This window comes from Lygodium microphyllum, chromosome 25 (genome assembly GCF_053477565.2).
Source record: "Lygodium microphyllum isolate KBCC chromosome 25, Lygodium_microphyllum_v1.1.10, whole genome shotgun sequence".
Classification (NCBI taxonomy): domain Eukaryota; kingdom Viridiplantae; phylum Streptophyta; class Polypodiopsida; order Schizaeales; family Lygodiaceae; genus Lygodium; species Lygodium microphyllum.
The window spans coordinates 9,302,644-9,314,200 of record NC_141159.1 but is presented as its reverse complement, the minus strand read 5'-3'; the positions used below and the strand labels follow the sequence as shown (position 1 = coordinate 9,314,200).

The 11,557-nt window shown below is 39.6% G+C and overlaps 1 protein-coding gene across 6 annotated transcripts; it reads left to right on the top strand.

The window, feature by feature from the left end:
• Positions 1 to 274: 274 nt before the first annotated feature.
• Positions 275 to 11,058, top strand: LOC148013902 (uncharacterized). Of its 6 annotated transcripts, XM_087666306.1 has the most exons (12): positions 465 to 603; positions 695 to 796; positions 985 to 1,099; positions 1,689 to 1,822; positions 8,045 to 8,155; positions 8,321 to 8,490; positions 8,608 to 8,934; positions 9,138 to 9,260; positions 9,352 to 9,814; positions 9,907 to 10,003; positions 10,089 to 10,407; positions 10,680 to 11,058. In XM_087666306.1, exons 4-11 carry the CDS (start codon positions 1,765 to 1,767, stop codon positions 10,384 to 10,386), a joined length of 1,647 nt encoding a protein of 548 aa, XP_087522432.1. In that variant the 5' UTR covers positions 465 to 603; positions 695 to 796; positions 985 to 1,099; positions 1,689 to 1,764; the 3' UTR covers positions 10,387 to 10,407; positions 10,680 to 11,058. The 6 variants fall into 6 exon arrangements, with proteins under 6 accessions (XP_087522431.1, XP_087522430.1, XP_087522432.1 ...); XM_087666310.1 differs by lacking the exon at positions 1,689 to 1,822 and having other exon boundaries at positions 8,050 to 8,155; XM_087666308.1 differs by lacking the exon at positions 1,689 to 1,822.
• Positions 11,059 to 11,557: the final 499 nt, after the last annotated feature.

The window sequence follows — 11,557 nt, the reverse complement described above, 5'->3', positions numbered from 1 at the left end:
CAAAATTTCTATTATTTCAGTCGTGTGCTCAATGCATTGTGCAGTCTTACACAAGACAATCCTTCCTAAATAAAATCCCATGCAAGTCTAATAACAAGCTGTTATTTTACTGGCAGTGGAAATTCCTTTGGTGGTCGGTAGGTTTTCCTTCAAATATATTTGATTTGAGATATAAAACCAAAAACCCTATGGGTTGGTTCCGTCTTTAGGGTTTATTGGAAATTTAAATTTTATTTGAGGTATAAAAACAAAACGCAGTGGAAAAACGGACTTCTTTCGCTTTGCCATAGAGGGGCGGGTGGCTGCTGATTACCCTCCGAAGGCGCTCTCTCTCTCTCTCTCTCTCTCTCTCTCTCTCTCTCTCGTATAGTTGTGTGCGCGAGACCCTCTTCCTGTCTGTCTGTCTGTCTGTCTCTGTTCCTGAAGTAGATTGAGGTGGCTATGGTGGCCCATCGACACCAGGCTGATGAGCGAGCATTGCCTGCCTCCATTCCCTCCTTATCTTCTCCCAATGGGATGCATAAACAGGGGAATCATGTACAGGCTCATCAGCGGAAACAGCAGATCAAGAGTCTTTTACAGAGCACTGGTGTGCCGAAAATCGTAAGTTCACGCTTTGGTGTATCTGATCACACAGTAGCTTCAATCTCATCTTACAACTAATTTTTGTGCCTGTATCCTTTAACCCATCCAGATATTCCACAGTAGCTATTGAGTGAATGAATGATTATAGAGAAGCGCTGGCTCCTAGCTGTAATTGGTCGAGTGAATAGAAAGAATCAGTGGCTCCTAATAGGTGAATTAAAAAGGGGCGTTACTATATCCAATATCCTAAAGTTTCACGTGTTCTCAATTGTTTCAATCTGTCCAGCATGTAATTGATTGAAGAAGATGTGAAATTCAACTATGGACACTTGATTATGTGCCTGCATCGTTGCACTTGACCCATTTGTCTGCAACATATGCCTTCGTTGTTGATTGTAGGGGGCAGGTCTGACAAATTTGGGCAATACATGCTTTCTCAACTCTGTGCTGCAATGCTTAACATATACAGCTCCTCTTGCGGCATATCTTCAGAGTGGTCTACATAAAAGTACATGTAAGTTTAACCGTTTCTTTTCTCATTGTTGTTAGGGTTTGTTATGACATAGATACATCAGCAAAGCATAGTGAAGAGATCACCATGTGATGATGCCACTGTTATGATGCAAGTCTCACAACTGCAGTAGGAATTAGGTCCTGTGCCTCTTACAGTGTAAGAATTTATAGGCGCAAAGAGATCAATGTGGATTATAGTAGGCATTCGGAGAAGAAACCGCTACAAGACTAAGGGCTTCATCAAAGAAATCAACCTGGCTATTTGAAAAGGTCAGCCTGAACCGTTAAGGTCATATTCCAAATGAGGAACAATGCATAATAACATATACTGTTATGGTGTATATAGCTAGGATCCAAGCAATTTGTAGAACTGAAATCCTAGCAGTCAGTTTTTTCTGTCACTTACAAATTGCATGGAGAAAAGGTTTATTCATGCTTGATAAGTTTAGCATAGGGGGCTACACAGGGGAGTAGAGGATTGTTCTAGACATGAGGCCTAGAAACGATTTGTGCTATGAAAGGCATAGAAGATGCCTTGACCTTTGGAGTGAGATGTGAGGTGAATTTTGAGTTTTCCATGGCCTTTTTAGGTTCATACATCAGGTGGCAAGGTGGTGAAAGCATCTTCATTTGAAGGCGAGGTTGAAATTTAGGCTAGCTTTAATCATGGAGCAAATGGTATTATCATGCTGCAAGTCATTGGTGTTATGTTCCATCCACACAGGTTGAGATCAATACATGCAAGGTGTATGTTATTTAGGGTTAACTATTGCTATGCCTTTCTTTTTTGCTTGGTAGGTATGCTCTCCAACTTGACTGAATTTGGACTGTGTGTGGTCGGACATGTATAACATGTTGTCTATTAGATTATTAGTGGATTATCATGTACATGTATTACAAGGATTTTTGAACACTTTGATTGTTGATCATGACATTCTTTACCTGTTTGAGAGCTATACAAACCTTCCAAGTTGCTTTTTGATCCTATTGGTGTAGATGGATTGTAGAAGCTTGAAATTCCCACCTGATCTAGATGGGATATTTTATTGGCAAAGTAAAAATATGTAGATAAGTGTTTGAGAAGATATAGGATGGCAATATCTGAATTGGCGGATGGAGTAGCTTCATTATCTTACTAGTTTGACGGTATTTGCCATTTCATGAAGTAGCTATCCCAAAAGTGAGCTCATAGGATTTGCCATTTTATCAAGTAACTGAAGAAAATCAGTCATTTATTGTTGCTGCCTTGTCTCAACTGCCTGTAGATACTGTCACCTGCTTTTGATTGGTCATTTACTGTTGTTGCCTTGTTTCAATTGCTTGTAGATGCTGTCACTTGTTGTTGATTGATCTTCTCTTGCCCCTGGTTGCCTCATAAGGTCCTTCAATGGCTGCAAATCAAACCAGCAACATCTCCTTTCTCTCTTTCTCTTGTAGGTTGAATCCACTCATAATGTCTCTCTCTAGCCTCTAAAGACGTTTTCAGTCTTGCATGGGCATTTTTGACAAGTGGTAGCCTCTCCAAATGGTTTTTTTAGCAAAAAAAAGAGAGTTATTGTTGCCGTTGCTCGGTTCTTTTTTCAATGATGACATTGCATTCAATGTTGTGAGGTCAGAATATTTTAAAGCAATGTGCAAAAAGATTGGGGAGTATAGTTCAACTTATACTCCTTCATTAGCGACCTTGCATACCACATCCCTTGAAAGGGCAAGGCAAGTGGTGAAGCAAGTAGCTTAGAAAACTAGGCATGCATGGAAAAAGCATGGTCTGTCACTCATTGTAGTCGGATGGAGTGACTTATATAGAAGATCTATCCATGGGGTGGTTGCTTACTCTTGAGGTGAGATATTCTTCATTTCATCTCATGATACTTCGGAAATCGGAAAGTCAGTTGACCACTTACTGACAAGTGGGCAGATGTAGTGGAGTTTATTGACAGAGATCTTGTTGTGGGGTTTGTTGTTGATGGTGAGCCCGCAAATAAGGTAGCATGTGTTATTTTATAGAATGCCTATTTTTATATTACCATTTCTTATTGCATGGCTTATCTTTGAATGACTTGCTAAAAGATATTGGAAAGTTCCCATGGATACTACCTATCATTGACAATGCAAATTTGATGGTGTCATTTGTGCCGAATCATCAATTTTTGCGCCATGAGTTCAAAAGTCCATTGAAATATTTTGAAACCTCGGTTTAAGACAGCTAGCTCTTTATGAGTGACGAGTTTACTTCTTCACCATTGGCTATCCTTGTTGTAGGGATTGAATGCAAAGAAGTGGTAGAGAATCTTGTGCTTTGGGAGGATGTAAAGTGCATTGATGCTATGATATAGCCAATAATGCATTTGTTAAGGCTTGTGGATTGTATGTAGCCATGCATTGGCAAGGTGTCATTTGTGTTGAATCATCATTTTTTGCGCCATGAGTTCTAAAGTCCAACACAATGTTGTTGAAATATTTTGAAACCCTGGTTTTAGACAGCTCTTTATGAGTGATGAGTTTACTTCTTCACCATCGGCTATCCTTGTTGTAGGGATAGAATGCAAAGAAGTGATAGAGAATCTTGTGCTTTGAGAGGATGTAAAGTGCATTGATGCTATGGTGCAGCCAATAATGCATTTGTTGAGGCTTGTGGATTGTATGTAGCCATGCATTGGCAAGGTCTATGAGGCCATGGACAGGATGATAGAGAGATTGAAGAATTTAGAGTTCTACACAAATAGGTATGAGTCCATTCATGACTTATGCATTGGTAGATGAAAGTTCTACTATTCTCCCTTGTATACAATAGTGTTTGTGTCTTGGATCTAGAGTTGCAAGATTTGGCCATATTTGTGTGCTTAGTTAGGTAGTTAGTTAATCTTGTTCGAAGCAATTTTGGAGCTCCTATAAATACACAACATTAAAAAAAAAATCTTCTTTGTACACAAAAGGCAAAGTGATTTGGTTTTTGTGAGTGCCAACTTGCATATGCTTGGTAAAAGCATGATAGCAAAAGGATATCCTTTTGTGGAGTGAAAGAGTAACAGATGGAAGAGTCAGATGAGGTTTATTGAGATGAGGATGAGGAGGATCACAATGATTATTGTGATGAGGAGGATTTAGAGTGATGCTTGTAACCATGACATAACTGATGGTCCACTTTGATTTGTCTTTCTTCCATGTATCTTGGACCTTGACATTTATGATATGCCATTTTTTCATTTTGATTTGCAGTAGTCTCCTCTTTTTGTTATTTGACATTTTAATTATATTAGAGTAGATTGTCTACTTCAATCATGTCCCGCTTTTATATCTTTTAACTTTGTACTCATTGAAATTTTAGTATCAATGTTAACTTGTTAAATGAGTCGCAACATAGTACTTGGCAGTCTTTGTAGCTTATTTGGATTGTATCTGACTTTCAAACTTGCCTTGGGGGATGGCCCCTTGGGCTATTTGTGTCATGCTATTTGTATAAATTAGTGTGAAGTTATACTTTTGCATATTACTTTGATGATATATGTTTTGGACAAAGGTAAAGTTAAAAAAATTGTTAATTTTTAAGCATATTTTGAATGTTTTTAATGCTCTTCGGGTCTCCCATTCTTTGTCTCCTATTTTTGGCCGTCCACATCACGTCCTTGTCCTTGTCCCTTGCTACTCTACCTTACAAAATGAAATTCTTGATGAGTCGCTTCACCTAGATAATGCATAATCTAGCGAAGACCCAACAAGAAGTTATATACTGCATGATGGCTAATAAAATATGGGTTGCTATTGCCACCTTGCTTGCTAGTGTTGGTCTTGTTGTGCTCCATTATAACAACTTTTGTTTCATGCTAAGTTATAGAGGTGCTAGTTGTTGCTTTGAATAAATATCAATGTCTCCATTATAATAGCATTTGTTTCATGCTAAGTTATAGAGGTGCCAGTTGTTGCTTTGAAGAAATATCAATGTCTACATGGCAGCCTAAGTATTTGACAGAAGTGTTGCACGAAACCCAAGTGAAATCCTCATGTGGCTTCCTATCCATTTGTTGAGTGTCACAAACCCAAAATTCATAAGACTCGTGTCAATCAATAAGAGCTCTTGAAGTTTTGCTACAGACCTCTATCGTAGCTACAAAGGCCCTAAAATTCTTCTCATGCCCATCCAAGTAAATAGGTGTCTTTTGCAAACTTTACATTCAATAACTCCTCAAACTTTGGGATGGAAAATTTGATGCCTCAAATGCATGTATTTCTATCCCTCAGGAAGGAGCTCATGGCCTTTGCAACAAATAAGAAAGAAAGATGTGCAAGGGGGTTTCTTTGTCTCACTCACCTTTGAATACCGAATCAGGCACTTTTGGCGCCTTCTATGCGGACCTAGTTGGTGACCTGATGAATATAGAGTTGGTACAACTTTGATTCACTGTTTTGAAAACCCATCTTTAGCATGATACCCTCTGGAAACTGTCAATCAACTCTTATCGTAGGAATGTCTTGAGATGGAGAAGTAGAACAATGAGATTCTGTCCCTTGGAGGTTGGATCATGCAAAAGTTGTGGACTCCTAAAAAGGTGAAAATATTGTCTAGGATGTTGCACTCTCGAACAAAGCTGGTTTGGATGTGATGAAGATTTTGAATATTATTGATCCAACCCTTGTTGATGACAGCAATTTGGAGCCCTCTAGGTGTAGTGATAGCAGCGGAAGGTCTTTTCGGCAAAGATGACAGCATACATGAGGTGGTAGTCGTCATTTAGGTGGTCCTAAGTTGTAGTGGTAGCTTTTGTGGCTGTTTGAGCAAGACATCAGTACTTTTTCAGCCTTTCTTGCAAACATGGTGGAAATTTGAAATCTCTTTCTCTATAGCATTCTCTCTCATCCTAAAGTTATCTCAGCAAAATCCAATCACTAGAGGTAGAGATATCGGAAAATATCTACTATAAATCCTAATTTGTGGTAAAAATTAGGGTTTGATGGCCACCTCAGGATGTGTGCTTAGAATTGAGGGTTTAGGACTTGAATTCTAGCAGCGGAAATTAAAGAATTTCAAGGAGATTCAAGAGGCCAACTAGGCTATATTAGATTTGGGGTTTAATTTATCTTTCAGGGAGCAAGGTGAAGGCCAATCCCCAAGAAAACGAAGGGACAAGTTGGTTTGAAGGCTTGTTGGTTAGTTTTGACGGCAATGGCATTGGGATTAGTGGAAGAGATGAGAGAATCTCAGTTGTATTCTATCCATTTGCAATACAAGCTAAAGAAATACTGCAAGGGCTGCCAATTTTGGGGCCAGTAGACTATCCATTGTCCAAGATTAAAGTGTTCAAGTGTGCATTTTCAATTTATGTGAATTTTATGCTTGTTGTTATTGCTGATTAATCAGGTCATTATCACCCTCTCCGAGGAGGAAAGCTGGTTTCAAGGTTCCATTGTCAAGATACCATCAACTCCTTTGAATTGGTGAGCCTGATGCACTTGATTGAACGTCAGAAGCTTTGTTCTAGTGTTGAAATTGTATTTGGTTGAGCATTTACAGCAAGAATGTCTCCAGATAGTAAGGTGGGATCAATCAGGGATGATGCCTCTCAATTTGAAAATTCACAAAGTGTTGGGAAAAATGCAATGCTTGATCTTGGAAAAGGCATGCAACATGGGAAGCTAGTTGATAATGTTAGTTTAGACCAAAATGTGGATCCTTCTAGGTCTCTTGAAGATGATGACTAGCAAGTAGAAGAGGAATTTGATGACTAGTTTAAAGATCAGCTATGAAATGTTTGTGGAATTGGCAAACAATCCTTAGTTCAGGGTCATTTTGAACCCCTGAAGGAGGGCAACAAAGGCAAGAAGAGAAAATCGTCTTTAAGAGCTAGGAGAAAGCAAGATGCATCATGATGTTCCAAATGTGGGTAGTGAGCATAAGCAAATGATGCTAGTGAGGCAATTGATGCATGTGCAAGGCCAACTTGGAAGTGCCAATCCAATGCTTTTTATACAGCAAGACATGCATGCATGCAATGAGTGGGCAGCTAGGGTGCTTTGGTGGTGGCACTAGTTTCCATGCTATGGTGGGTCAGGGACCATATACAAGGATCTATGGCCCAACTCCTTATGCTATGCAACAACCAATGCATGGTGTGCAAGGTCCAGTGTATTCGGGTATAGTTGGTAATATGTGTAACCCCATGTATATCAATGTTGGCATGATGTTGGGTCACAAAATGGCAAGTTTGGCAATGTATGTATGTAGCCCATTATGTTTGGGACTTATGGTATCGCTGGTCGTGCAAATGCTTCGTATAGTACTGGTCATGAGGGAAATGCAGCTATTAATGCATGTGATGTATGGGAAAACGTGCCTTGCTTGCTGAAAAGGATTTGGCCCTTGGTAATATGCTCCCTCAAAAATTCTGATGCTAGTAGTGGCTCTTATAACTTCCTCCATAAGAATCAATCATATCGGTGTGGGGTTCGACAAAGTGGTTCTTGGAATAATACTGACTAGACCTTCCTGATCAAAGGTCCAGTGATCTACAGAACTTGTCCAATCGAGAAAAGGTCCTAGCTCCAATTGTACTATCTTGTCTGGAAAACTGCGGAGAACCTGTAGATCTACCAAACTCTGCCATGAACCAAAGGTCTTGTCCCCTAATGTGGAAGACAAAATCCGCGTTCATTTTTCTTGATTTTCCAATAATATGGTATTTACCTCTTTTGGTGCAGTACTGGTTTGTTATTGGTGGGTTTTCCCTAAATGTCACTCCTGTTAGTACTTTATAATGAGGTTTCAGAAAGTGACAAATATTCTTTAGTTGATGCATTTTCACATATTGTATTGTAAAATATTGCATGGCGAGGAGATTTGTGATTACATTATCTGTGCCTGAATGTTCTTAGATCACCAATCAATTGTAGGTTCTTTATTGGCTTGATTAAATTACATGTGCCTTTTAAACAGTGTCTCATGCTTTGGCAGGTCAGGCAGCAGGATTTTGTGCTATGTGTGCATTAGAAATTCATGTAAAGAAGGCACTGGCAGCTTCAGGGAGCAGCTTCTCTCCAACTTACCTTGTCAAGAATCTGCGGTGTATCCTGAAGTATATTTTTAGATGATTCTGTCTAGCATCTATCTCTGCTTGGATAGTAATCTGGATTTTTTGCAAAGTATGTCAAGATGGAAAATATAAGAGTTTTGCCAGATGATTGCCATGCATTGTATCCTTCTGTAATCCTTGACTTTGAGGGTAACCAGGCATTTCACAGTCATTTCGAATGTGGCGTCAAGAGGATGCTCATGAATATATGAGGTATTTGATTGAGGCATTGCACAAATGCTGCCCTATCAAGAACCTTGGTGGTGGTTCTAAAACTTTTCAGGAAAGCCTCATCCAACAAATGTTTGGTGGACGTCTTAGAAGCCAGGTAATGTTCAGCTAGTTTTATGGGATGTGCAACTTTCTTTGAGCAATTTCTAACGGGATTTCCATCATTGGATGTGGTCTTAGCTTATGTGACTTTTGTCTTATCCTTGACCTACAGGTGAAGTGTACTAAGTGCTCACATTGTTCAAATACTTATGATCCCTTCTTGGACTTAAGTCTTGAGGTTGCCAGAGCAGATTCTTTACAGAAAGCTTTAGCACATTTCACAGCTGTTGAGATTTTGGATGGAGACAACAAGTATCAATGTGGAAAATGCAACACAAAAGTCCGAGCTTTGAAGCGGTTCACAGTTGACAAACCACCTCATGTTCTGACCATACAACTCAAGCGCTTTGGCAGCTTGGGAGGTTACGGGGGAAAGATAGACAAGAAGATTCAGTTCGGTACTACTCTGGATATCAAGCCTTTTGTGAATGGGGGTGAGGTTAGTTACTGGTGCTTCATCCTGCATGAAGCATTTTGCTTATGATTTGGACTTTTAATACTGGTTCAGTTAGGGCCAGTTTAAAAACTTGCCAGATAACAGAAGTACTGGAAGGTTCCATAATCTACCAGATGCCATTGTGATTTTTGGAAGTACATCTGAATTGTGGAAATGCTTTCCGATCAGGTTTTTCTTTTTGGCAGGAGGAGGGTAAGTATTCTTTGTATGCTATCTTGGTGCATGCTGGCTGGTCAACTCACTCTGGACACTATTACTGTTTTGTTCGAACAGCCAGGGGCTTGTGGCATGTTCTGGATGATAGCCGGGTAAGTTTTAAAGCTTTGCCTATAAAATATTGATTGCAGCAGATCGTTGGAAAAATATAGCAGTTTCTGAGTTTTCCCTGCATACTGTTAGGTCTGCCAAGTGAGTGAGAAGACTGTCCTTGAACAGAAGGCCTACATTCTCTTTTACTTACGTGACACAGTCAAACCCCATGGAAATACAGTCAAAGATATTTCTTGTAGTGGTGCTTCAAAAGTCGATGGGGCCCCGCTCTTTGCAGCTAAAGAGTCCAGTGTAAGGGATACAAACAGTGCAAAGGATAGAGGAGAATTCTCTTGTGCTTCTGATCCTGTCATCAAGAAACAAGTTGACTCACATTTGGATTCTACATTTTATGAGGGGAACAAGTCCGATGGGCTTGCTGGTTTGCATCATTGTAAAGATAACTGCAGGAAGCCTTTAAATGGGGATTCTAAGGGATCAATGCTTGACAGTGATGATGGGATACTAATTTTGAAAACACGATTGAAAGAGGCAGCCACTGTGTCATCTGATGCAGCTTCTGCTACGAGGAGCATGTTTGCTGAAGCAGCTGGTAAGTTGATATGACTCTTTCTTCTTTGTGCACTTGTTTTACAACTGGTCCTTTAGAAAGGGTTGCTGTCTAACATCGTTGGATCTATTAAGACATTGCAGTCCGCAGTTCAAATGGGTCACAGGGTTTAGAGGCTCAACATTTGCCTGATGAAACAATGTCCCACTCTGATGATCTTCTTGATGACAGGTGGGTTGGGTTAAAGGTTGACCACGAGGCACAGTTGTCTATATTTTTTTTGTTTGCAGTGAAGAGCTTAATTTGTGTTTTGCAGGAATGAAAAGTCGGGGAGTGGAAAGAGGAAAAAGGCTTTGAGTGAAAATGAACAGAACCTAATATTGGGAGGGATGGGAAAATCTCAGTTCAAGAAGAGGAGGAAAATTTGGCATAAATTATGTGAAAAGAGTGCGCCACAGGCTTCTGATGTTCCTGCTCAGAGCAATTCAATTGAAACTGTTGCAATTAAAACCAGCTCTCAAAAACTTAGCTGTCGGCTAAATAGGTTAAAGAGGAGAAAGTTGGCTATGATTCACAAGATGTTTATAAGAAGGAATCGTTTCAAATTCTTGTGACCGGAAGCAAAGCAATGTAAGGTAAGATTTTACTTCAAAATGTCTCAAGTTAGAGAAAATCTGTTAGCATTTTTAGATGCACCCTACCTCACACATCTGTCTAATTGGAGACCATGGATGAGAAGTTGGATGTTGGACTTCACAATTCCATATGTAAAAGACAAAGTGCAGGTGTATTTGAATTTGTTCCTCAAGTGTAAACTCGATTGTGGATGGCCTTTTTACTTCACTCGGGTGTTCTTATCAGCTTGGATAGCAAACTGAATTTAATCCCTGTATTACTTCTGTCACAGGCGAAGTTCAAGAAGACTAACTTCATTGACCAAAAGGAGTTCTCAAAGGTGGGGAATAGATCGGGATGGGTGATTCATCCTGAAGAATTAAAATGCGACCTCAGGAAGACCCCAAACATTGTCAGAACCTAGGGGCACTCATGTATGAACCTGGTCACATGTGCACACACTGTCATCCAGTTGGGGATTTTCTTGGTTGCTACCCTGAATACTACGGTCATTCGCAGATAATGTCGAAAAATCAAATTAGCTTTAAAAAAAAAACAATTTGAATGCCTTAAAAGGCAAATTCTTTTTCCGTTGTGTTTCCCAGTTAATGTATTGTACTTATCTGCTATGCGTTTAAATACACCAAGGGCGAAAAAAGCATTTTAATCGCTGTCATTGCCTTCTCTCTGAATAATTATTAAATTTCATATCTAAAGTACCTGCCATCAGCTGCAGGCTGAAACAGCTCCGGGCAATGCTGAAAAGTGATTCTTTTCCTAGTGACCACCAAAAAATTCAATGAGAGGTGTAGCATGGCCTATAAGGGCAACTTATCTATCCTCTGAATAGTTTCATACACGATATCCTGATAATCTCTGTATTCACTTCATTGGGAAATTCAACTAGTTGGATGAAGCAATCAAAACTTAACTATCTTGATGTCTCGCCTTGTCTAGCTCGATTATTGTATTGTACATCATGAAGGTAGGACATGATGCTAGGACCGTCGAATATATTGCATACAACTGTGATTTGTTATTCAAATGATTATGAGAGATTCAAAACTTTCACCGCCTTTGGTCTTGAACTTAGGATTGAGTGGAGTCCTAGTTGGTTGCCTTTCTAGAGAAAAAGGGGGTGCCTACCCATGTATTGTTGCATTCTACCTA